This window comes from Corylus avellana, chromosome 3 (assembly GCF_965113065.1).
Source record: "Corylus avellana chromosome 3, dhCorAvel1.hap1.2, whole genome shotgun sequence".
NCBI lineage: Eukaryota > Viridiplantae > Streptophyta > Magnoliopsida > Fagales > Betulaceae > Corylus > Corylus avellana.
The window spans coordinates 28,701,632-28,728,889 of record NC_142492.1 but is presented as its reverse complement, the minus strand read 5'-3'; the positions used below and the strand labels follow the sequence as shown (position 1 = coordinate 28,728,889).

Genomic DNA, 27,258 nt, shown 5'->3' with positions numbered 1-27,258 from the left:
AGAGAAGAAAACAAAAGGAGTAAACCACTTGCGAAGGTATCACGCACGCACACTCTCTCGCTCTCTCTCTCTTTGCTTTATTTTCCTATCTCACCGTCGATTCGCCGGAACCCTAATTCGATCCGACGGAAACTCGAAGACTCCAGTAAGTACATAGACTTCGGCGACTTTGTGCTTAACTTTTGTTAGGTTTGAGGTGTGTGCTCTGGTTGAGAGTATTGAAAGACTTAACCCTAGGGATTTTTGTTGTGGAGCAGTAGATGAGCGTACGATTGGGGAGCAGTTGAGAGATCAAACGGGCCGGATTTCGTCACCGGATGGAGGGAGGTAGCGTCTCTAGACTTACTTGTTCTGGTACTGTTCATTTCCTACATTTCTTAAAGTGATAGGCTTTGTTTTGTATGTAAATTTGAGAAGAGATGTTGCTTGGTTTGCTTGCAAATGGTGAGTTTACTTTCAAACAGTTGCTCAGTTTATTTTATCAATTATTTGACTGGCTACTTTTTTACTCCGGAAAACAATCATTTACTAGGTTAATCTTTAAATTGATTAAAAGCGTTAGTTCGTTTGTATGTATATATATCTTTTAGGTGGTGTTCAGGTTGTAGGTGAGGATAAGTGCTTGTATAACCAGTTTGAGAAATGGGTTTTACCGTTATTTAAGTTGTTTTGATAGGTAAATAGACTTGTCATTTCTCAACAGAGAAGAGATAAGGTTTGTTAATGCACTACTTTATAAATTTATAAACCAGGATGCTACCTAGCAAGCTTTGTCCCAATAGTTTTTTCTTTTTTTGGAAATTACATAGAATGAATCAGGCAATTGAAGTAGGTGCTTCTTCCTTGTTAGTTTACTCTTGAATAGAACTTTAAGAATAAATTTCCACTGTCATCCCTAAATCTTGGTGATATGGAGAAACGTTAAGAATTATCTGAACATGTGACCTTTCTTCTTGTGTAATATTTTTTAAGAATAAACTTCCACTGTGTCTTAGGTGTGAGTGTGTCATCTCTAAATCTTGGTGATATGGAGAAACGTTAAGAATTATCTGAACATGTGACCTTTCTTCTTGTGTAATATTGGGCAAATTGGAGTTCTATGCCTCTTAGTGCATCTAGGATGGATGGTGTTTTAGAGTTGTGTTCTCGATGGGTTGGAGGAAGTGAGAACTTTTATGATGACCTTTCTTCTTGTGGAATCGTTGGTTATCTGTGAATTCGAAAAAGTCACCCTAATGGAGGAGATTAGTTGGTGGCAAAAGTATAGGACTCTTTGGCTTAAAGAGGTTGATAAATGCACAAAGTTCTTTCATTGGGTGACCAACTCAAGTAGGAGAAACAACTCCATTGAAGCTTTGTTTGTAAATGGCTTAGTCTCTTCTGATCAATCTGCTATCAAGGAACACATTTTGCAATACTATGATAGTTTGTTTTCATAATTGTTCAACTGGCGGCCTAAGCTGGATGGCCTTCTTGCTTTTGACTCCATGGATGTGGTGGAAGCCGCTAGGCTAGAGAGTTCGTTTGAGGAGGAGGTTCTTGAGGTTGTGAAAGGTTTGAACAGTGACAAGGCACCTAGGCTTGATGGTTTTTCTATGGCTTTCTTTCAAGCTTGCTGGGATGTAATCGAGACAGACATTATTGGGGCATTCCATGATTTTCATGCTCGTAGTAAGTTTGAAAAAAGTGTCAATGCCACCTTCATTGCTCCTATTTCGAAGAAATCAGGGGCTATTGATCTTAAGGACTTTTAACCTATTAGTCTTGTGAGTGAGTTTGTAAGATTATTGCCAAAACCTTGCCAATAGATTGAGAAGGGTTATGGAGAAGATTATTTTGAAGTCCCATAATGCGTTTGTTCAAGGTAGGCAAAATCTTGGCTCCGTTCTCATTGCTAACAAATGCTTGGATAGTAGAATTTGATCCTCTAAGCTAGAGGTGATACGCAAACTGGATATTGAGAAGACTTATGATCATGTCAATTAGGATTTCTTACTTTACTTGCTAAAGAGGTGTGGTTTTGGCGAGAAATGATGTTCTTGGATAGCACATTGTATTTTTTTGGTGCGCTTTTTCATTTTGGTGAATGGCGATTCATTTGGTTTCTTCAGTAGCTTTCGTGGCTTGAGACAGGGAGTTCTATCGTCTTTTCTCTTTGTTATTATTATGGAGGCTTTAAGTAGAATGCTTTATGCTACTTTTAATGGGGGTTTTCCCTTAGGCTTTAATATGGGGTCTAGTCATTTGGGTGTGGTTAAGATTTCACATATGTTGTTTGCGGATGATACTTTTGTTTTCTGCGAGGCTAAGCTGGACCATCTTCCTTATGTGCGTGCTTTATTTTTATGTTTTGAAGCTGCCTTTGGCTTGAGGATTAAGTTGGCCAAGTCAGAAATGTTCCTTGTGGGTAATGTTGAGAATGTGGATGGGTTGATTGGCATTTTGGGTTGTGGGGTTTCCTCCTTGCCTTTGAAATATTTTGGTCTTCTATTGGGGGGTCTCTTTTAAGGCCAAGTCGATTTGGGGTAGAGTTATTGAAAAGATAGAACATCATTTGGCTAGTTGGAAAATGATGTACTTGTCTAAGGGTGGTAGGGTTGCCCTAATAAAGAGCGCACTCTCCAATTTGCTTACATATTTTTTGTTCCTCTTCTCTCTTCTTGCGGGTGTTGCAAACCGCATAGAGAAGCTTTATCATGATTTCTTATCGGGTGGGTTGGTGAAGAGTTCAAATTTTACTTAGTTAGTTGGTCCAAGGTCTGCTATTCGATATGTGAGGGAGGGTTGGGTGTACAAAACTTGTTAAAATTCAACTGTGCTCTTTTGGGAAAATGGCTTTGGAGCTATGCGCATGAGAGAGAGGCGTGCTGAAGAGTTGTGGACTCTAAATTTGGCAGTTCGATGGGTGGGTGGTGTTTTAATGAGCCTTTTGGTTTGTATGGGTTGGGGGATGTATTCAAGTCATACTAGGTTTGAGGTGGGAGATTGCACCAGTTTTAGATTTTGGCATGATCTGTGGTGTGGGTACAAGGCCCTTAAGGAAGCCTTTCTAGATTTATATGGTATTGCCTATGCATAGGATGCTTTAGTAGCGACTCACTTGAAGTTTTCTGGTGATTCATTCAGTGGAATGTAAGCTTTGTTAGAGTGGTTCATGATTGGGAAATCGATGTCTTTGTCTTGTTCTCTAATTTATCGTACTCAATTAGAGTGAGACAAGATGGTAAATACAAGTTTTGGTGGTCCCCCTTCAGAAAAGGGGTGTTTGCTATTAGATCCTTCGATAATGTCCTTTCTTGTAACAATGATGTTCCTCTCCCTTGGAAGAATATTTGGTGGACTAAGGTTCCTTTGATGACGGCTTTTTTGCTTGGTTGGCAGCCCTAGGGTAGATCCTACTACGGACAGTCTTAGGAAGCAACATGTCATTGTGGTTTATAGGTGTTGTATGTACAAGAAGAATGGTAGTTCGTTGACCATCTTCTTCTCCATTGCGAGGTCTCTTGCACCTTATGGAATGCTTTTTTCAATCATTTTGGGCTGCCTTGGATGATGCCTAGTAGCGTAGCTGACTTGTTTGCTTGTTGGTGGACTGGTGGTAGCACTTAGAGTGCTGCTGTGTCGAAGATGGTGCGTTCTTGCCTTTTGTGGTGTTTTTTGAGATCCTAAGATGGCGTTGGCGGAGCTTGAGTCCTTTTTCTTTCTTACTTTTTATGCTTGGACAACAGCGTTTGTAGCTCCTTAGAAGTTTAGTTTTCATAATTTTTTTTTTCCCTCCTCCTATCTAGGTATTTCTCATGTATACTTCATGTGCACCTAAGTAACGCTTACAAGTTATGCCGTTGCATGATGGCCACTTTGTTCCTTATCTCTTTAGCCCTTTGTATCATTTTTTCTTTTCTATTCAATCTACATATTATTGGTCTCTCATATACCCACTAAACAATTTTATTTTATTATTATTATTATTAATTTTTTTTTATGATTCTGATTATCATTAATATTATTACTATTGTTATTATAATTACATTATTATTATTATTAATATTATTATCGTTATTTACTTATCAAAAAAAAATATTATTATTGTTATTTTTATCATTATTATTTTGGAGGAATTGAGTGAAATGCAATTGAATGTTTGTGCAATTGTGTGTACAAACTTGGTTGTATGCTCAATTGCTTAGACAAAGTTGGTTTTGGGATGTTATCTTTGCCAGTTGAATGGGATTCATGTGTGTCAAATCTTTATTTATGAATTGAAAGTATTCTAGGTTAGTATATCAAAATTCTTGTACTCTGACTAGCAGTACCATGTAATTGCTAGTGGTACTTACTAGGTACCATTGATATTTTCTCACTATTGTGATGCTTTTTAACTAGTTTAGGGTCGAATGCTCTTTTCTTTTCCCCACTTTAACCATATTGTAGCATGTGGCGCATGCCCTTGCTTCTGTTCAAGTTGTAAGACTTAGTTTTAATTTGATCTTCTAAGTATATGCTTGCTTCTTGATCAAGTATCTCAAGATGATGTTTGTATCTTGGGGAAAATGATCTAGAAGATTGTTTTTCTAATTCAAGTGTACTATTTCCTGCTGTAGTCTCCAATATGGTTTTACTTTTATATAACCTCATCGCTTCAACATAATTAGGTTTAGTTGTGTAATTGTCTTCACCATTAGTTATTATTAACACCCACCCCCTCCAAAAAAAATATAAATATTTTCTATGCTTGCTTTTCATTGTTCCACTAAATTCATTGTGTAGAGTTCTACATATATGTCGGTTCGAACCCGGGCGACGCCAAATTTATCCTTCAATCATTTTTACTTATCAAAAAAAACATATATGTTGCATATGCTAATTTGTGAAGTTGGTGAAGTGTTTGGAGGAATGTAACTGGATGAAATCACTATAAATGAAGAAGATTTAACAAAGGAAGGGGTTTCATTTTCTTCCTTTTTTTTTTTTTTTTGTTTGTTTCAAATAGTCTTCAAAGGGTAATATATAAATTTTTGATTGATCCTTTTTTATTTTTTTTCTAATCAAATAAGGAAAAGGGTACATAAGGTGGGTCATTCCCATTCTTGATCCGAATGGAGTAAAGAATGAGAGACCAGTTGGGAATGCTTCCGAACCCAAAGGTTGAAAGTGGCCTATCGAACTACATAATGTGCACAATAAAGTGCACTACAAATAAGGCAAATAACAAAAGAAAACAGAAAAGTACAATCTTGAATAGCTTGAAATGCAGCTTGGGCTTCACCAAAGGTAGTGGCAGACGAGAGACACGTGATGGCAGCATGGATAATTTTACTGTTAGAGAATCTAATAATCACAATTGCAAAGGAGAGACCTCTCTTAACCACAATAGCAACGCACAGTGGCAGAACAAATATCAAAGCGTTCCAACACAAAGCCAAAAACCGAGTCTCTACCCAAAGATAATACATCACAAAAATAGGGAGACTACTTACACATAACAACATAAAATAAAAGACAATAAGAAAAAAACTACAAGAAACCCAAACCAAAGGGACACTAGAGCGAGGGTAGGAGCGGAGATAGGCGGGTGAAGGACAGATTGGAGGAGCCACGTGTGGAAGACAGCTCTCCACGCTCCAAAGCGTGTTGTCCACGCGTCTGCGAGTGAGATCCACTCTCGGGTGCGTGTGGCGCACGCTCCGGCGAGTGTTGGCCGGACGGAGGTGCTGATGGTTGCGTCGGGAAGCGTAGAGGTCGTAGAGCATGGTGGTGAGGCACGTGTGATGGAGGAGCTGCCTAGTATTGACAGATCGGGTTTTGAGAAAACCAAAACGGGAAACACCAGTTAGGGGGCTGCGATGGTTGATGGATGGCAGGTGGAGGTTGGGCTCGGCCGATTTGTGGCGGAGATGGGACGGTGTTGAATGATGAAGGCAAAGGAGCAGTCGGAGCTGATGTAATGGGGAAGGAACAACTGGAAACGATAGAGAGAAAGAAGGAAAACAAGAGAAAAAGAGAAGAAACAGATGGAGAACAAGGGTGGAAAGGAGGAGGGAGGGAAAGAATTCCATCCCTCCTCCCTCAGGCATCCACACAAGGCGGATGAAAAACCTCACAAGGAGGTAGAAAACTTCTCTTAAAGAGAAGGGGGGAGCTTCTCTCCCTTTATTGTGCGTTCAATTGTAAGCATGCTGATATAGGAAGCATGTAGAAAAATAAAGGGAAAAGTTCACATTCCATTCTTGAAACTACCACTCAATTGACAATGTCCTCCCCAAACTTTCAATTGCGACAATGTCCCCCCAAGGCTAGCAAAAAGACAGAAGTGGCCATAGTTTTTTTTCAATAAGATAAAAATATTCTAATAAATTAAAAAAAGAAAAAAAAGAAACTTTTTTAAATTTTCACACCCTGAATTTTTTTTTTTAAATTGTTTTATTTTTATTTTATTAAGGATATTTTCGTCATTTGGGGGACATTGTCAATTTTTGATAGTTTGGGGGGACATTGTCGCAATTGAAAGTTTTTTTTTTTTGGGGGGGGGGGGGGACATTGTCAATTGAGTGGTAGTTTGAGGGGGGTATGTGAACTTTTCCCAAAAATAAAATAAAATTTGTAAAAGAAAAGATAAACGATCTTGAATATGTTGATTTGTGCAAATTATGGAAACAAAACCCTTCTTTAAACATGTTGATTCATACGTATTACCAGTACCAAAGGCATCAACAATTGGTTGATTCAAAAGAATACCTAAACACTGGAAGAACAAGAGAAACCTCTCTCTAGAAATTTTATTCTCCAAAATAAAGTCACTTGTTGCTTTTAAATAGGCTACAAGTCCTAACCTCCACACCAGCTCTCTTGTATACTTTGTGTGAGGGCCCTTCTCTTTCAATAATATTATTATTATTCATAAAAAACAAAAATAAAAAGAAGCTAACCTCCATACTTTGGATTATTATACAATTTTATTAACTGATTCCCCTTCCAATGAAGTCTTGTCAAATTTGATCATAAGTTGCTTTTTTATTGTGAAGTAGGAAAGTTATATTATAACATGACAAACCAATTAACAAAACATTTTTCTCTCCAAAATTGTCAACATGAATATTAATTGAATCTAGTTCCTATGGATTTTCATCAAATAGTGGTGGGGTGTTCTAACCAACAATAATGAATTGAATGCCTTTTTCCAAACAATTGGACTTTTATGAAACACTTTATATGAATCCCAATTTGTATCGCATCCCAATTTGTATCAGTTTGTTGCCTTCAGTATCATAGATTGGTGACAAACCCAATCCACGATACATTTGTCTTTTGTTAGATCATCTTCCATGACTTCTTAATCTTTTGTGCTTTTCTACTCCATATAGCGTGGTTTTTATTTTATTTTTTAAAATAATGTTGTATATATCAAAAAGGAGAGAGGAGCGCATCCCTGATACATATGAAGTATACAAGAGAATGCCTAAGAAGAGGAAAATAGAAAGTTAAAAAAGCTAATCACTAAGGGAGCTAAACAAGCATCTGTCCAAGAAAATAGAGTAAAAAAGAAAAAGGACTTGAGCTCTTACAAGGTCCTATCTTAGACTTCACAATTTCTCGTATTTCTTTCCTTCAGCAGGCTCCATATAAGGCACAAGGGAACCATTTTCTACATAACAGCACTCCGAGAACGACCACTCATCCACCAACATGCAAACAAATCAACCACACGATTAGGCATAGCCTAGGACAGCCTAAAGTGACTGAAAAGGGCATTCCATATAACATCGGCGAGCTCACAGTAGAGGAGGAGATGATCGACGGACTCCTTGTTCAATTTGCACAAGCAGCATCTATTAACCACGATTCGATATCTCTTTCAAAATTGTCCATGGTAAGAATTTTCCCTAGAATTGTCGACCAAGCGAAAAAAGCCATTTTCAAGGGAGCCTTGGTCCGTCAAACATTCTTCCAAAGGAAAGGAATAGCCCCTTTACAAGCAAGGACCTTGTAGAAAGATCTAACATCAAACGTCCCTTTGTGAGAGGGAGCCCACCAAAGCTTGTCCTCCCCTTCCCTTCTCGCTCTATTGGAGTACAATAAGGAATATAAGGAAGCCAACACATGCACTTCCCAATTGTGAGCCAAGCGGATAAAGCTAACATTCTACTGAAGGGAGCCACTCGACAAATCCATGTTAACAGCAACAGATGCATCCTTCACACTAGCCATGTTAGATAAACTTGCTGTACCAAAAATAGTGCAAACCCAAGTGCAGGCTATCGCAAGTAATAAATTCTTGGTAAGTACAAGGTTGATCCACAAGAAATGGTAAAACACTAAAGTAAAATTCCTATTATTGTGCAGAAAAATTAAAAGAATTGATTTTTGTTTTTCACTATAAAGTGGAGCAATGAAGTAATTAAAGTAACAAAACTAAATTACGTAAAATAGAGCTACATAAAAATTAATGAGAAAAGTACTAGGGTTTCAAGGACATATTATAACTCAACTAGGTAGAAATCAATTCTTCTGATCGGAAGATAAAATAACTAAGCACCAATCAAATATAAAATAGATTGAACATGGATTTGTTGGGAATTTGATTTTTATAACAATGTGACAATAAATTAAGCATTCAATATATTTTCGAATCAAACAAAGTAAGCATTTGATATAAACAAAAATCATAATGAATCAAAATAAACTTGTCACTTGAAATTTTCTCAAATTAAAAAGCATCCCCAAAATTCAATCTCTAATCTATGAAGAACAATAAATAGTCTCAAGAACACATAATAAAAATACTAAGCTTCACCCTTAACCCTAACTAGAGATTTAGCCACTAATAACTATGAAAATAAATTCAATAATCAAAGTACTAAATATTAAATTTTAACTAAAAGAAAAGAAACTGAAAATAAAAGTTAACCAGTGTAGCTCTAAACTGCTCTAGAGAAACCCCAATCCGGCTCCCCAGATGGAGCCTCAAAAAAACTCCTCTCCAGCTCCCAATGCTCTGTGTGGTGTCCCCCCTCCTTCATTGTTGTGCGAGTCTTCTTATATATATGGAATGAAACTTTTTTCTAGTTAATTTAGTAATCCATGTTAGAGTAGTCCACTTTGGTCTCTTATTCTTTTCCTTTTTTTAAAAAAATTTAATTTTAATTTTTTATCTTTGTATGTGGGCCCCATGGCAAATCTAGAGGATCAAAATCCTCCATCACGTTTAGCTGCTAAATTTAGAAAGCTCCATTAATTATGGTATAGCTAGCGGGCCTTCTCGGGGAAGGAAGGGCAAGAATATTGTTTGATGGGTTTGCTTCTGTAACTTTGGGGGTCTTTTTGTGGGAGCTCATAGTGAGCTTAGGGTTGTTTTGGGTTTTAGGTGTCGGGCCTTCTTTACTTAGTTTTTATTTTGGGTCTTATTGTGGGTTTTCGCGGGTTTTCCTATGTATACTTTTTGTGTACTTAGAGGCGCATTGCGCTTTTTGATATATACAACAATACATTAAAAAAATAAAAAAAAATAAAAAAATCCTCCACGCTTCAGCACCTCGTAAGAACCCAATTCTTTTCTTTCTTATTTCGTCTTTTAGTTGGCCTTCCATATACCAAGTGTTACATGTCCTTCATGAAGAAAATCAACTCCACCTTTTACCGTTCATTCTCTCTTTTATTGTTTTGTAATAGCATTAAGATAACATTTTAAGCTAAAAATTATTATTGAACAATATTCCATAATTTTTTTTTTGATAAGTAATAACTAGTCTTATTAAAAGTGTAAGACGCCCCAAAGTACACAGGGAGTATACAACAGGGATCACCTAACTAGAAAGGGAAAAGCGAACAAGGAAATCATCAAAGCTAATTGACAATGGGGACACAAAAGCTTTAGTCCAAAGATACAAAGTATGAAAACATGAGGATAAAATGTCCTCCGTGGACCTCTCCAAGTCCTTAAGCTCCTATTATTCCTCTCCCTTCATAAACACCAAAAAAGGCAAGTAGGCACCATCTTCCAAACCGCGGCACTCCCTCTCCTCCTAGCAGACCACCAACTGGCAAATAACTCGGAAACCCATCTAGGCATCACCCAAGACATCCCGAAACGATCAAAAATAGTACTCCACAAAGCATAAGCTACCTCGCAATGAAGAAGAAGATGGTCCACCGTCTTACACATGCAACATCTATTTATCACAATAACATGCCTCTTCCTGAGGTTGTCTAAGGTCAGAATTTTGCTCAGAGCTGCTGACCACACAAAGAAAATCACCCTCGGAGGAGCCTGCGTCCGCCACACACTCCCGAAGGGAATCTCCTTCCTTCGGTACAAGCTAAGGAGTAAAAGAGGGACTTAACCTAGAAAAAGCCTCTTTTTGAAGAGCTCCACCATAATCTATCTAAGAATTAAACAAAATAAAGTATGATAATGTTTATTTTAGTAAAGAAAATAGGCACATTTAAGCTATTATCAAAACCTAGGAAAGCTTCCTTGAGGCTCGAGTCTCCACCACGCATCATCCCTGAATCTAATCTTGGACCCAACTCTGGGATAAAATCTTTTCTTTGGCTAGAGATAGCCTCCACCCCCTTCTGATATACTTCCAAAGCCCCACTCCATGCGGCCCTGATGAATTGATGGAACACCACCCAACCCACTCATAACCGAATTTTGGTGTCTACAACAATTCCCTACCTAGCCTCTCTCTTATGCACATAACACCACAACCACTTCCCTAACAAAACTTTATTAAATAGTCTCAAATTCCGAATCCCTAAGCTTCCCTCGGAGATAGGAGAGCATACCTTGGACCAGCTAACTAGATGATACTTAAATTTTTCAACAGGAATAGGAAAGAGAGCATGAAGTACGTAGGTAACTTGGAGAGTGTGCTCTTAATGAGGGTAACCCTGATTTGGTAGTAGTTGTCTTTGTTGGATGGCAACGGTCTAGGCAACAGCTTGTTGAGTTAGAGTTTCAATTTGTTGTCATTATTACTGCTACAGCCATTTGATGAGTCAAAGCGTCAAGTTATTGTTGCATCTTGGCTATGCTATGTTTAAAAATTTTCTTCTACAGTAGCATCGCGATCACTAGAACCTAGGGCTGGCAAAACTGTTCACGTGTCGAGTTTATTAAGCGGGTCATAAGCAGGGGCATATTTATGATTCGAACTCGTTTAATCTAAATCCTAACCCTAAAACTATGTGTCGGGTTTGCAGGTTGTTAGTTAAATTGCTAGTTAAACTTAAAATTTACTTTAAAAAATAAAAAAAATAATTATATAAATAGGTCAACCCTCGAATCTGTAGATTGACTCATGTGACACGTTTATTAAACGGGTCACCTGTTTATGACCCGAACCCGTTTAACCTAAACCTTAACCCTAAAACTACATGTCATGTTCCTGTCGGGTTCCTGGGTCACGAGTTAAATTGCACGCCCTACTAGAACCTCTTTGTGGCAACATGATTGTAAGAACGTAGCAAGCTTTGATACCACCTAATGTAGAGAGAATGTAGAAAAATTTAAAATATGTAAAATAAAGGTCAATGATCTTGAATCCATTGGTTTGCGACAAATACCGCAAATCTAAAATAAAACCATTCTTTAAACCTGTTAATTCACTCATAATATGAGGAATAAAGTTATCAACACTTGATTGATTTAAAAGAATACCCAAAAGTTGGAAGGACAAGAAAGATCTCTTTAGAATTTTTTTTTAATTTGTAATTCAATCTTATTCAAAGGTGCAGAAGGGCATAATCTAAGTACACATGGAGTATACAAGAGCGACACTCAACTAGGAGGAAGAACACAAATTCGGAAATTCTAGGAAATTTGAAAAAAGAGGGGACTATTAAATAGAGGGATTTGAACATTATGGCTTTTAACTCGACCACCGAACTCTCACAATCTTCAAAATTTTGCATAGTGCGTTCCCCCCAAATACACCACATTATGCATAAAGGAACCATCCTCTAGGCTTTTATATTATGATGGCTTCTAAACTGACCTCTTCAGCTGGCCAATAGCTTCACCATCCGTTGGGGCATGACCTAGATGTAAGATTGAATCCCACAAGTCTCTAGCCACCTTGCAATGGAGCAAAAGATCAATGGATTCCCCACTCGTCTTACATTACAACACTAATTTATTGCTATGACACCTCTTTCTCGGGTTGTCCAAAGTCAATATCTTCCCTAACTCGGCCGTCGAAAGAAAGAACACCATTCTCAAATGAGCCTTATAACTCCAAATTCTTTTTTAAGGAAAGGAAGAGCCAACAGAGGGGCTAAACATCTGATGAAAAGATCTAACCTTGAACCTACACCTTTTGTAAGAGTCCAACACATTTTATCCTCACTACCTCGGCTCAATCTGAGTGTACAAAAGATTAAAGAATGAAGTGATCAACTCCACCTCCAGTCGTACACCGATCTATGGAAGTAGACATTTCACTAAAAGGAATCGTTAGAAAACTGCGCAAGATCCTCCACCGAGGCCTCCTTATGGCGAGCAATAGAAAACAACACTGGGAAAGCTTCCTTCAAGAATGTCACTCTCTTCAGATATTTTATTCTTCAAAACACAATTTTCCAAAATAAAGCCACTAGTTGCCTTTAAATAGACTACAAGTACTAATCCTAAGATTACTAAGAAATCCTAATGGAATTAAATTAGGATTCCTAATCCTTTAAATAAGAATTCGTAATTATTTGAAATAAAGACTCCTAATCTTGACTTGACAAAGATTCCTAGTTATTACAAACAAACGCTCGTAGTCCCTATTGGACAAGGATTCATAAAAATAAAGACTTTAAAACTCCTAATAAGTAATCCTCACGGCTATTTATTTTGACTTCCATCATGTCATAAAAAGATGTCATTTTTGTTGTTTGTACTGCATAACATACTTGACATGGCTTTTATATATTTTTGTTGCACCCTGTAGCAAGATATTTCTAAAATTTTGAAGACATGATCTGTGTAATATTTGCACTGTAATCTCTGTCTCTACTTCTCTTCTCTATCTGTATATCCCTCACCTTTTCTTTTTTGTAGGGATACACCCATGGATTATGATGACAATGATTTTCAAAGCCAGAATCTTCATTTAGCTGGAGAAGGAAGCACCAAATTTCCACCGGTTTTGCGGCCATATGCTCTTCCCAAGTTTGATTTTGATGACAGCCTTCCGGGGCATTTAAGGTTTGATAGTTTAGTTGAGACAGAAGTTTTTCTTGGCATTGAAAGCAACGAAGATAACCGTTGGATTGAAGATTTCTCTCGGGGGGGTAGTGGGATAGAGTTCAGTTCTAGTGCAGCAGAATCTTGCTCTATAGTGAGGCGAAATAATGTTTGGTCTGAGGCCACTTCCTCAGAATCTGTTGAAATGCTATTGAAATCTGTTGGGCAGGAAGAAATTATTCCCAGACAAACTATTGTGAAGGAGTCAGATGCATGTGATGAACTGGGCTGCTTAACAAAGCAAATGGAGCCTAGTCTGATACATGATGATAACATTCTTCCTAAATCAGGGGGCGTTACAGATTTACAGTCTACATTACCACAGGATGAGATTCCTGAAAACTTTTCTGGGTTAAAGGGTGATATACTGGTGGAGGGGCCTCATGTTGAAGATACTTCACAAACTCAAGAAGATGAGTTTTCTGTGGATGGAAGATCGGGTGAACTGGATCCCAATGCTGTCAGTGTAAAGAGTAGCTTACCTGTGATTGAGGAAAGTCCATTTGCTGATGGTAAATCTAATGATGCAAATAGAAGCGGTGTTGATATGTTGGCTGATGAATATCTGGATGACAAAACGCAAGAAGATTCTTCTGCACCAGTTGTGCAAGTTGATAATTTGGTTACCTGTACACACAATAAAATTACAAGTGGCGATGAGGTGAATGATCAAGATCTCCTACATCAGATAGATGATATTAGCAATATGAACTCAGAGGAACTGCAAACAGGAAATATTGAGCGAGAGGAGGAATTTAATGTTTTAAGCAGAGAGGCTAAAATGAATGATCAAAATTTGGATGAAAATGTAGTTGAAAGTGGTACCTTTCATTTAGAAAGCCCTCTTGATTCGCTCTCAAAGGTAGACTCTGTGATAGAAGGAAATGCAATTGAAAATTGCACCAGTAATGTGGAGGATCCTTCTAGTATGTTACACAACGATGATTCTGACTTGCATATGGTGGAACAATGCAGAGAGGATGTAGATTCCAGCATTCCTGCCGAGCCAGGGAAATGTGATAATGTGGTTTTATTAAAAGACACAGAGGTTGGTGATCCATTTAAAGTAAATACACATGAAGTCACACCACTGGGCTTTAAGGGTGATACTAGTAGTGAGAGATATGCAGTACAAGTTAGTGATCCCAATGCTGGGATCTGCATAAGCATGGTGCCAAAGATGGATGCCATTGTTCAGTTAACACATGAACAGGAAAGTAATGTTGAGAAGGATGATTTGTTACAAACTAGTCGCCAATTAGATAATGAGATTTTGGTAAGCAAATCTGAGCCACCCATGCCGTCCGTGGAGGAAAATAAAGTTTCTATGGGTGAAGGCAACAAAAACAACAATTGTCATGTAGGAGGTATTTCTAGTGTGACTTTGGCGTGTTCTTCGGCTGAATTGCTTGGGGGAACACCTGAGACTGGAACTCTGAAAGTTGTTCATGATGTTTCTGGAGCGCCCGGTGAGAACCTAATCGCTGAATCCACTCAAACATGCAAAGAAGATAAATTCTATGGGCAGGGTGATGTTCATAAATGTGATGTAAATGTTTCATTTAGTGAAAAGGATAGCACAACGCTGCCTTCTGATTCTAGTAATGTGGATTGTGTGGTTGGTAGATCTCTTATCATCGATAAGGGAGTTGAGAGCTCATCTTTTCGAGAAGGTAGTGCTGGAAATGAGTCAATAGTTACAAAATTACAATTTGATGCAACTATAGGAAATGAATCAGGTCTCTATCACAACTCATCCAATATTGATGAATGCTTAAACATATGTATGAAATCTACAAATTTTGAGGTTTTTGGTTTTTTTTTTTTTTTTTCTTTTTTTGCAGCATCAAATGCTAACTTGGAAAATGCTAATAAGGTGGTATCCTGTGACACGATGGATGGTGTTCTCTTGCCTTCTGATGATATGACTACTGATGGAGTTATTCACGGCCAAGAGGTTCAAATGACAGCTTCTGTTGGGGGGCTTACTCACTCGGATGAAAAGGAGCCAACTGCAACCAAGACATCTTCAGAAGCTGGAATATCTACTTTGATGGAATCTTCAGAAGTGGAAACTGAATCAGGTCCTGTTTCTGAAACTGAAAAAGATGCATCCCATGCTTCTGCTGGAAAGCTGCAACGAGAAACTGTTGATCTATCTCTGTCAATGGTGGAAACCCGTGATGCAGAAAGCCAGGCTGAAGCTAAAACAATATTTGCTAATGAAGCTTGCCCTGTTATTTGTGATATAGCAGCAAAAGTAGGGGGTGGTGAAAAGGCAGCCCCAAAAGTTGCAGGTGGGTATTTGTAATTTGTTTTAGTATATGCTTTTTTTTTCTTTTTTTTTTTTTTTTTTACCTTCTTGGTTATTATTCAATGTCACACTCATTAAAAATCTCATAAGTCTTCTTTCTTGCATACTTCCCATATGTATGGTCCAAGAAGTTTGTACTTCAGAAATTGGAAAAAGTTTTTAATTTTTTTTTTTAAAAAAAAAAATATACTTTAGATGGGGTGACTATTGAAAAGCTATTTTCCACAATTTAATTTCTTTGTACCTCAACCTGCACGACCACTTTTCTTCAGCATGTCTTTGATGGTTTTTTTTTTTTTTTTTTTTGTAAACCACACAAGTATTTACTTGTCATAACATTTGTTTGTGTTTCATATGTTTCATATGGCCTAATCATTCTTGTAAAGATTTACCTTGTCTTTAATTAGTGCTACTCATAATTTTTAAAACTCTCATAGCGGCACTTTTGATGAGATATATTATCTGTCATCAGTCCTTGGTTGAGTTTTATTACCATTGTCCTTTTTCTCTGGAGGATTACACTCCATGCAATTCCTATATTGGGATTCCATTTGATTAATATTACCAAGTAATTTTGTTGCTGATGCAGAACCAATTCTAAACAATGATATGATGCTCACACAATCTGTGTCTTTACCATTGGAAGAATCTTGCCATGGCACTGGCCAAGTAGGTTTGGAAGCCGATGATACTACAGTTTCTGGAGATAAGAACTGCAGGCAAACTGCCACGCCAAGCACCAATAGTGAGTCATTTTAGACAATTTGTTTCTAATTGTTAAGAATGAAGTCAATTTTGAGAAAACTAAGCTTGTAGTCACTTCTTTTTTACTTTGCATTGACTAGTTGTATTGTATATTTTCTTTGGAGAAACTTTAGTTAACCCCCCTGAACTTTTAGCGCTTTTACAATCATCCATCTAAACTTTTAAAACTCTCAATTTAGTATATCCAACTTTAAAAAATTTGTAATATCTTCCATTCTGTTAGGGTTTGGGGTTAAATCAGACAGAGTATAGGTGAAATGTCCCTTATACCTTTGTATTTAAAATTTTTAAAATTTTTAAATAATTAAAAATTCTAAAAGAAAAATTGGAACCCACTACTTAGCCATGGGTCAGCCCGACAACAATTATTTTCTTTTTTCTTTTTATTTTTTATTTTTAAATTTCTAAACAGGGGTATTTTGGTGTCCTCCATTAACAGAAAATCCTAACAGAAGAGTAATATTGCAAACTTTTTGACGTTTGATATACGAAATTGAGAGTTTTTAAAGTTTAGGGGGATGATTGCAAAAGTGGTAAAAGTTCGGGGGCTTAAGTGAACTTTCCCCATTAGCTTTCTAAACCAAATCTTATGTTCCATTTGGTCCTAACTTAATCTAATTAGTATATTTTGTGTATAACATGTCCATGAGTTTGTGCAATTTGATGGTAGGTTAGCATATATGTGAAATATGGCGTAAACTTTGTAGTCTAAACTAAGATGCCAACCAATCTGGAGATATATGATATCTGAGCATATATGCCTGGTGAAGAAAAATTTCTGTACGAGGAGATATGTTGTAGCTTTAAAATGTATGTAGTGTGAAAATGCAATGCTTCGCAGGCTTTCTTTTTCATTGTCTTGTTAACACTTATCTGGAAAGCACAAAGAAAAGAGAAGTAATTAAGAAAAATGAAGGAAATGGTTGGTACAGTTTGTTCCTGGTATTGAATAGCATTAAGAGGCAGGATTTATTTGTAGGACCAGTAAAAAGGGACTAAGACCTTGTCGAGAATATTTGGTGGTTATTAAAAAGAAAAAAATATTCAATTACTTAGTAAATCCCATTATTTTTTTTAGATCTTTAATTGAAAAGATATATATAGATATCTTTTATATATATAGATATTTTTTTTCTGTGTATAATTAATATCACTAGAATCAATGTGCAACTTTTTATTGAATTAAGAAAATTATTAATAATAAAATTTTGTGAGAACTTATCAAAAAAAAGAAAATTATTAATAATACATATACAACAATGAAGCAAATGGGGAAAGAAGTGATCAAACAATTCAATATAATTAAATTTATTTTGACTATAAAATGGTCACTTTGTATTAATAAGAATTCACATATGTTTTTGGACTTATCTTACATCGCCTAGGTTTTGAATCTATTTGAGCCATAATTTTGTTTTATGGTTGAAGGAATTTAAGAATCATATTCCTTGGAGTCTTCTTTTTTCTTGGTGAATGATATTGAAGCTTGCATTCATTTTTCCTTCATAGTTCATGTCTGTTCTAATTACTGGATCCCTATTTTGCAGGTGAGGTTTTAAAACTTCCTGAGGACTCCTTTTCTTCTCTTTTACCCAAATCTCAAAATAAGTTATGTACACTGGAAGGTGGTAGTGCTTCTGGCGATCCTGGTAAACCGACTGGTTCCCCTAATATTATTAAAACTACTGAGCTTTCAGATAGCGAAAATAAAAAGGAGGAAGTGAAGGCGTCCACAGAGGAGAGACTCAATAGGTCCACAGTTCAGAATGCCTCGATTTCGGAGGTCATTGATGTGGATGCCAGCAATGTTTTGTCCATTTCTGGGGGTCGAAAAGGAAATAGCACCTCCAAAGATGGGAAGAGCTTCCGTTTTGAGATCAGTTCATTGGCAGATTCGTCTAGAAAAGACACTGGCAAGAATTCGCAACCCAAGAATTCACAACCCTTTTCTTCTATTTCCACTGGCAATGTAACACCTGTAAGTTTCATGTTGTTCATAGTTGACGTTGTAAACTTGCATCTATGATATTTTGTATCACTTTTTTTTCTTTTCTTTTCTTTTTTCCTCCTCTCTTTTTTTTTTTTTGTTTGTTTGTTTGTTTGTTTTTTTTTTTTTTTATTTAGTCAAAATTCTTTACTGATATATACTTAGGAGCGCCTTTCGCTTTTAATGGGATTGATTTATTACTTAACAAAAGATCCCCTTACGGATATATGTCTGGAAATTCTGAAATGATCCATATTATGTCCTTAGACAATGATTTTTTTTTTTTTTTTAATTTCTTACGAAGAATTATTTTGAAGGTTGTAGTGAGTTCTTCAACTTCTGGCTTAGGCCAAATGGAGGCCAAGATGTCACAAGATATTTCTTATGGAAGTCCACAAGTATCTGAAGGACAGATTACACGTGGTGATTCAAAAGGTACTCATGAGCGTAAAACTAAGCGACAAGCTGGTAAGGCAACTGGAAAGGAAACTGCTAAAAGAGGAAATCATGCAAAAGAAACAGCTCTTACAAGGCAATCAGACAGAGGGGACAAATCAGCAAATGTGTCCTTGAGCCCATCTGCAATTTTCCAGTTTGTGCAATCCAGTGAAATGCAGCACTATGGGCATATAGATGGCAGTACTACAAAACCAATTTTTGTTCTTACTGCTCCAGCATCTAGTCTGCCAGATTTGAATACTTCAGCTTCACCATCTACAGTGTTTCAGCAGCCTTTCACGGACTTGCAGCAAGTGCAATTGCGTGCTCAGATCTTCGTTTATGGAGCTTTAATGTGAGTTCTGTTGTATCTGTACTTGTTGTGTCGTACTAATTTACATTTCTGGGGTAAAGATATCTAGGATCGATTTAATTCAGTATTATGGCCATGACTGTTGTGCATGACAATGTGCTTGAAGGCACTATTCTCATGCCTATGGCTTTCATGAGCCTCCCTCCAAATCAGGAAAAAAAAAAAAAAAGGAAAAGGAAAAGGCCACTGTTTCCCTTGAGATAGGGTTAATGGGATGTGTTTTCTATATGGAGGATTATTGGTATTTTTGGGATGTTTATATATATGTAGGATTATGAGGTATTTTTTAAAAAGATAGGAAGTGGGAAAACAATAAATTTGCCGCCCTAAGTGTTAGTTTTATGTGTCCAAAATTTTCTGCAGTCAAGGAACATTTCCTGAGGAAGCACATATGATATCAGCATTTGGTGGACCTGGTTAGCTTTCTCTATCTCCCCTATATGTTTTCCCTTTTTGACACTCATCGCAAACACATTAACTTCTCGCATACTGTGCTTTTAGATGGTGGAAGGAGCATTTGGGAGAATGCCTGGCGTGTGTGCATGGGAAGGCTACATGGTCAAAAGTCTCATCCTATTACCCCTGAAACCCCTCTGCAGCCACGTTCTGGTACCTCTCTGGATTTAAGTTGTTTAGTTTTTCTCCTTATTTAATTGAGTTTGTAATGGGTTTAAGAATTCACATCTACAGGTGTTAGGACTTCTGAACAAGCAATTAAACAAAGTGCACTTCAAAGTAAAGGTATTGGTTCACCTCTTGGTCGAACCAGCAGTAAGGGTAGTCCAACAGTTGTAAATTCGATGATACCCCTTTCATCACCACTGTGGAGTATTCCTACCCCTTCTTGTGATGCCCTGCAATCTAGTGTCATGCCAAGAGGTTCAGTCATGGATTATCAGCAGGTACTTACTACATTGCATCCTTATCAAACTCCTCCAGTTAGAAACTTTGTTGGACATAACACCTCGTGGATATCTCAGTTCCCTTTTCGTGGTCCCTGGATGGCTTCTCCGCAAACTTCTGCACCTGATGCCAGTGCTCGTGTTTCTGTGTTACCTAACACAGAAACTATTAAATCAACTCCTTTAAAGGAATCATCTGTGCTACATTCCTCTGGTATAAAGCACGTTTCCACGGGTCCAGTGGTTCATAGTGGGGTTCCTACTAGCACTCCCCTGCTTGATCCAAAAGAAGTAACAGCATCACCTGGACAGAATACTAAAGATCCAAAGTCGAGGAGGAGGAAAAAGACTCCAGTTTCTGAGGATCTTGGCCAGATTGTTTTGCAACCTCAATTTCAACCAGAACCAGTTTTTACTCCTGCTTTAACTAGTCATCTGTCTACATCTGTTGCCATTGCAACACCCACTGGGTCTGCTTCTAAGGCCACTTCGGAGAAAATGGTTCTATCTGAGTCTCCTATATCATGCACTGATAATCTCAAAAGGGTTGGTGACTACGTAGAGCAGAGGGCCACTTTGTCAGAGGAGACCCTTAGTAATGTCAAGGAGGCTAGGTTACAGGCAGAGAATGCTGCTGCTCTCTCTGCTGCTGCTGTTAGTTACAGCCAAGAAATATGGAGTCAGTTGGAAAAGCAAAAAAGTTCTGGACTGGTGTCAGATGTTGAAGCTAAGTTAGCTTCTGCTGCTGTTGCAATAGCAGCAGCTGCTGCTGTTGCGAAGGCAGCAGCTGCGGCTGCCAATGTTGCATCAAGTGCTGCATTGCAAGCAAAGCTAATGGCTGAAGAAGCACTTGTTGCGAATGGTTATGGCAATCCCAGTCAAGGTAATGGGACTTCTCTTCCTGATAGTGTGAATATTCTTGGAAAGGCAACTCCCGCATCCATCCTGAAGGGTGAAAATGGAACAAACAGTTCCAATTCAATCATTATAGCTGCTAAGGAGGCTGTTAGAAAGAGGGTTGAAGCTGCTTCAGCTGCCACAAAAAGAGCTGAAAATATGGATGCCATTGTAAAAGCTGCTGAGCTGGCAGCAGAGGCGATATCACAAGCTGGAAAGATTGTTGCTATGGGTGATCCTTTGCCATTAAGTGAGCTGGTAAAAGCTGGGCCAGGGGGTTTTTGGAAAGTATCCAGAGAATCTTTTGAGCTAGTTGTGAAACCAAATGACACAAATAGAGAACATCTAAACAATGATAGTATTGGAGGAGGTCCAAATATTTCTACTAACAATTCAAAAGACGGATCATCAGATAAGAAAGAAAATCAGATTACTACATATGAGAAATCATCTATCCCAACAGAGATGCCGAGGGAGTCCATGCAGGATCAAATGAGATTGGTAGATGGCATTTCAGCTACTGTTGCAACTAATGAAAAGGATTCAAGAGGACAAAAGGGCCGAAAAGTTTCTGATTTGGCTAAAACCATTGGTGTCGTCCCTGAATCTGAGACTGGATCAAGATTTTCCGCTGTTCAGAATGAGTCTGAAAAGGCTGTGGAAACTTTTAAACAGAATAGCATCAAGGAGGGTTCACTTGTAGAGGTATGTGACCTGAAAGTGATTTTACATTTTTAACTATTTATTAGCATTAGGTTTGAAGTAAAGATGAACTTTTTGCATCCAATTGCATTTATTGAGATGTGAGTTCTAATTTATCTTTGTTATCTTTCAAATATGTGCATATTACTTTGTTTACCTTAAAGCCAAGTTTGGCGGTTCTTTTGGACTGCAAGGTCTTTGTAAGCTTTTTTTCTTTTTTGACTTGGTGAGTGTATATTTTAGGTTCTCAAAGATACAGAAGGATTTAAAGCAGCCTGGTTCACAGCCAAGGTGTTGAGTTTGGATGATGGAAAGGCACATGTTTCTTACAATGAACTTCAAACAGATGATGGTAAGTTGCTATTAAAGGTGTTAGCAGCAGGCGGGTTTGCCTATGCCATGGGTATATCTTTCCCTTGTGCCTTGAAGAGAGAAATATTTGAATGATCTTGCCTAATCATATATGTATATTTACTTCCACGGACTCCTTGTCACAACCATTAGCTGCCGGGAGTGTAATTGGCATGAGATATTTTGAAACAGAACGAATAATGCTTAAAGCATTTACACTGATTGGTTATTCACTGTGTGTGTGTTTGTATATTTATATTTATTTCTTTTTCTCTGCTGTCCAGGAGAGGGACCACTGATGGAATGGGTGGCGCTTCTAGGTGAAGGAGACAAGGCACCAAGAATACGCATAGCCCGTCCTGTTACTGCTGTGCGATATGAAGGTACAAGGAAAAGACGTAGAGCGGCCATGGGGGATTATAATTGGTCTGTCGGTGATAGAGTTGATGCATGGATTAGAGACAGGTATGCATGTACATGGTCTTAGTATGGTAGCTATGTATTCATGCATTGTGAGGGATGAAAAACATGACATGGAAACTCGAAAAATGTTAAATATTATTCTAAAAGAGTTAAAAGGATAAAATTTTGACGATCTTTTATACTGGATACAACTTTTGTAGGGACATAACAAAGTGTTTTGGATGCTAAGTATAAGTGAAATGGTAATATGGTTTTCTTTTTGCCATATTACTCAGGTTTTTATGTTCAGAATCATTTTTTTAGGTTGCATATTGCAAAGCAAATTCCAAAAACTGTATTAAAAAGATTCCACATATTATCATAATCTGTTGCATATGTAGCTCAGAAGGTTATTTTTACTCTGCAATTGATCTTGGTGTGACACAAAAACCTGAACAGATTATTCTACTCCTGATAATCTGTTGCATTTATTTTCACTCTGATTGATTATGGTGCAACACTAAAACCTGAACTGATTATTTTACTCCATTGATGCTCATTTATTTGCGTACTTCATTTTCTGAATGGTTCTGGTTTAGACAGTATTCATGAAAAATATTGTAGAAAGCAATCATATGGACTTCTCATATGAAATTTTTGAGTAGCTGTCTTTGCAACACTTGATACTTGATTTTGATGATTGTCCATGCCTAGGCACTTATGTGTGATTGAAATACAATAGTTTTAGTAATAAAATAATGTCTACTATAATTGTGATTGCTTATACTTTTTCCATGTGGAAAACTTTATAGAAACAGAAGGGTTGGATTTGGTAATGTTTGTTGCCCAAATTTAAATCAGACCAGATGGTCAAACAGCTGAAACCCTTAAGCACCCCATTGTTAGATAAAGTCATCTAATTTTGGGATCAAACCTAGCAGATGGGTGAATCGAATCAATCCGAACTATTCTGGACCTTCTACCAGAGGAAGAAAAAAAAAATGGGACAAGGGAATGCACATGTTGAATTCCATAAAGAAAACTTTTGGATTTCATTGATGATAAGCCAGTACATGAAGACGACTAAACGTGCTACCTTTAAGAATAAAAGGAAATGACATAAAGAGTGGAAGCGTTTATATCCTCTGTTCCTTAACATTTTCCTGCTTATCATTTTAGGGTCATTAACTGAAATTATGTAAGCACTACCTAATTCTTCAGTCTTTTTCCCAACTATATGGACTATGAAGCTCTGATTTGTAATTCTGCTCTCGCTCCCCACTCCCCGTGGGCCCTTCTCTCTTTTTTCTGATATTGAGACCCTTAATTGACGGATCGTAGTGTTTGGGTTTGTTCCTCAGCCATCCATATACTGTGTATAGTAGTTGTTTAATTGATCTCATTATTTTTATTTTTTTCTCTCAGCTGGTTGGAAGGGGTTGTAACCGAAAAGATCAGTAAAGATGGGACTACATTAACCGTCCAACTTCCAGGTTTTTTTTTTGGTTACATGAAAACCCATGCTCGTTTTATGCTCCCAATTATTGTGTGTAGACCCAGTTTTTTTCAAAATGAATCATTATCTGGTTCCTGCAGCTCAAGGAGAAACCTCAGTTGTGAGAGCCTGGGATCTTCGGCCTTCTCTCATTTGGAATGATGGGGAATGGATTGAATGGTCCAATCTGCGAGAACATGACTCTGCTTCTCACGAGGTGCTATCTTTAGATGTTCCGATACTTGATGTGTGTCCTATAGTGACTAAAAACATTTACTTCTCTTTTTTCTGTACTAAGTTGCAAATTTGGTGTTCAGGGTGATATGCCACAGGAAAAACGACTCAAGTTGGGCAGTCCAATGGTAGAGGCCAGGGGGAAGGATAAGATCTTGAAAAGCAAGGATGTTGTAGAATCAGGAAAACCTGAAGAATCAAGATTACTGGATTTATCAGCGAATGAAAAGATATTTAATATTGGTAAGGATGCCAGAAATGAGAATAAGCCAGATGCCCTCAGAACAATACGGACTGGTCTGCAGAAGGAAGGATCGAGAGTGATTTTTGGTATTCCTAAGCCTGGAAAGAAGAGAAAATTCATGGAAGTAAGCAAACATTATGTTGCAGATCGAAGTAATAAAATTAATGAAGCAAATGATTCAGCTAAATTCGTGAAATATATGATGCCTCAAGGATCAGGATCCCGTGGATGGAAAAATAGTTCTAAAAGTGATTTAAAGGAAAAACGAGTTGCTGAAACCAAGCCAAGAGCTCTTAAGTCTGGAAAACAACAAAGTGTTACAGGTAGAACTATTCCAGCAAAGGACAACCTTCTGAGTGCAGTTTCTGCTCCTGATGATGGCCCTTTGACAGATCATTCAGCAAGAGTCAAGGATTCTGTAAGTCATTCGGAGAATGCATCGGGAAAGCATAACCTGTCAGAAATTGGATCACTTGCTAGCACTGAGGTAGCTGCAGAGGGCCCAATTTTATTTACTTCACTGGCTCCCTCATCAGATGGATCCTTCAAGAAAGGTTCTGCATCAAATGCCAAATCTGAAAGGGTGAATAAAGGAAAACTTGCACCTGCTGGTGGTGGAAAGTTGGCTAGAATTGAGGAGGACAAAGTTTTTAATGCTAATCCTGCAAAATCAACCTCTGAAGTTATTGAGCGACGCAGATCTAATCGTAGAATTCAACCAACGTCAAGGGTAAGTATAAGTTACCAGTGGAAAAATATATATATATTCTTTCTCATCTGTCTTTACAGTAGTCAGTATGTTTGGACGCTTGCACATGTTTATGCAAAACCGTCTTTACAAAAAATAATTTTTCAAAATCATAGGTTAAACAAAAAATATATAACTAATACTTAAGGGTATGACCAAGGCAATGAACCACATCTATTTTTGATGCAGAATGAATGCAAATAACTTACCAAAGTTTAAGGACTAAATATTTTACGGATATTACAAGTGAATTGAATATTTTACGGATATTACAAGTGAATTGAATAAGTTCATACTTTGTTGATTATCTAGTTGATTGATTGTGGGTCTTTTTTTGTGTGTAGTATCATGGCTGAGACTTAGTAACCTACTCGATAATACTTATTCGAAAAGAATTATTAAACTGTTCCCTGTTTTTTTTTTCTTTTCTTTTTTTAAAAGTGTGCTTGCTTAAGCCGCCCCCCCCCCCCCCCCCCCCCCCCCCCCCCCCCCCCAAATCCATCTTTGCCTGACCTGATATTATTAGTGCATGAATACGGGCCTTCTTAATCTTGTACCTTATATGCTTGTTGATACTGCAGCTACTGGAAGGATTGCAAAGCTCATTGATCATCTCGAAGATTCCTTCTGTTTCACACGACAAGGGTTACAAGAGTCAGAATAGGAGTGGTTCTAGAGGTAAGATGTTATATTAGAATTCATTTTGGACTTTTCCAATTCAATGTTGTGGCAATCTCAAGTCCCGTCTGGTGTTTTCTTGTGTATGCGACGTGCATGCATTAAACTGATTGCTTGATTTTTTATCAGGGAATAACCATGGCTGAATGAAGCTTCTGCAATGATGTGTTCAAGTTCAGAGAAGATCAGTTATGGGATGATCAATACACCAAAGCTTAGTTCATGTGTATATTATTATAGTAGGAGAGAAAATTAGAAATGGAAATTCCTGCTTCCTATGGTTTAGTCAAAATCTAGTCAGTAGATAATATTGATTTAGTTTCTTCTAAAGTATGATTACCCTAGGTCTTGCCTAATAGGTTGTATATGGAAAATTCTCCATGTAGTCTGGCTTGAAATCACCGAGGAAGTTTGCAGATGAGCAATCTTGACGCTTCTTTCCTGGCTAAAATTAACATCTTGACGTGCTCTGCCTGTCTAAGCATACTGTGTTTGTGTGTAGGGGGTGTAGATTTTCATGTGGGACCGAAATTTCCTAAGAAATTTTTCTCGAACCCAATCTCTAAAAGTAAAATGTCACTTAGAATGTGAGAAGAACATTTTTTTTAATGAGTAATTTTTAGTACACAATTCTCATCTCACTTAGCTGATATGGCCGTGTTTATCATCTCTTAGATATTTTTTCCTTTTTTAACAAAAGCTAGTTCAAGAGCTAATGGGTATTGTCACATCAATTCAATTCAATTCAGTGAGATGAGAGTTGAGTATGTAGTATTTAATTTTTTTAATAGCATGTGTTTTTCATTTTAAAAAAAATAAAAAAATAAAAAGAGAAAAATATAAGAGGAGTCGAATGAATTTTTAAGGACGGGGTTGAAAGAGTTGAAAGAATTTATTCAAGTTTGCAGCAAATATGTACTTCGATGCCATTGTTCAGTCAGCAGTCCAGATTTAGTTGCCACTACCTATTCCCTTTCCCCACAAAAGAGAGGAAATGATTATTCCACCCCTTCCCCACCCCCACCTAAAAAAGAAAGAAAGAGAATTATTTGGCTATTTCATCTTAGTTCTAATTTCCCATGCTGTGTGTCGCTTCTGATGTTACCAGTTACCAATTTATTACAATTAAATTATTGTGCAATTGAGATGATGTAATAGTCAAAATGAGCTTTTGATTTTTTTTTTTAAGTGTTGTTTCAAAGATGGATTGATTTTCATGGCAGTATAAAAGTCTATTAAGTTTATAAGGGATAGCTCAATCAGCAGTGGATCATGCCTCATGAAGTGGAGATTATTAGTTTGAATCTCCCTTCTCTTTTTCTTGTGTGGACATGTAAAAAAATAAAAAAAAGTCTATTAAATATCATTACTTTTTATTATATTGTTGATTTGTTGTAAGGCAATTTATTATGGTATCTAGCGGTATTTGAAACTAGACCAATACTGAAAGTCGAATGCATTGTTATGTGAGCGCTCAATCCTCGATCAAGGCCACTG

General features: G+C 37.3%; 1 protein-coding gene across 3 annotated transcripts; it reads left to right on the top strand.

Moving 5' to 3' along the window:
- G2484-1 (protein) lies at positions 1-26,231 on the top strand. 3 transcript variants are annotated; one of them, XM_088514907.1, is made up of 18 exons: positions 126-145; positions 258-354; positions 13,046-14,970; positions 15,076-15,528; positions 16,135-16,290; positions 17,858-18,288; positions 18,615-19,090; positions 19,472-19,524; positions 19,610-19,717; positions 19,799-20,010; positions 20,089-21,612; positions 21,853-21,961; positions 22,245-22,425; positions 23,788-23,855; positions 23,959-24,074; positions 24,175-25,065; positions 25,665-25,761; positions 25,891-26,231. In XM_088514907.1, exons 3-18 carry the CDS (start codon positions 13,056-13,058, stop codon positions 25,905-25,907), a joined length of 6,807 nt encoding a protein of 2,268 aa, XP_088371033.1. In that variant the 5' UTR covers positions 126-145; positions 258-354; positions 13,046-13,055; the 3' UTR covers positions 25,908-26,231. The 3 variants fall into 3 exon arrangements, with proteins under 3 accessions (XP_059441330.2, XP_088371033.1, XP_059441331.2); XM_059585347.2 differs by having other exon boundaries at positions 1-145; positions 258-327; positions 19,799-21,612; XM_059585348.2 differs by having other exon boundaries at positions 19,799-21,612.
- Positions 26,232-27,258: the final 1,027 nt, after the last annotated feature.

Excerpts from the sequence above, each read along its gene's own strand:
- G2484-1 (XM_059585347.2), top strand. The coding sequence starts at position 13,056 with ATGGATTATGATGACAATGATTTTCAAAGCCAGAATCTTCATTTAGCT. Across the intron at positions 19,718-19,798 it reads CCCTCTGCAGCCACGTTCTG|GTGTTAGGACTTCTGAACAA; the intron begins GTACCTCTCTGG and ends TCACATCTACAG. Across the intron at positions 23,856-23,958 it reads ATTAACCGTCCAACTTCCAG|CTCAAGGAGAAACCTCAGTT; the intron begins GTTTTTTTTTTG and ends TGGTTCCTGCAG.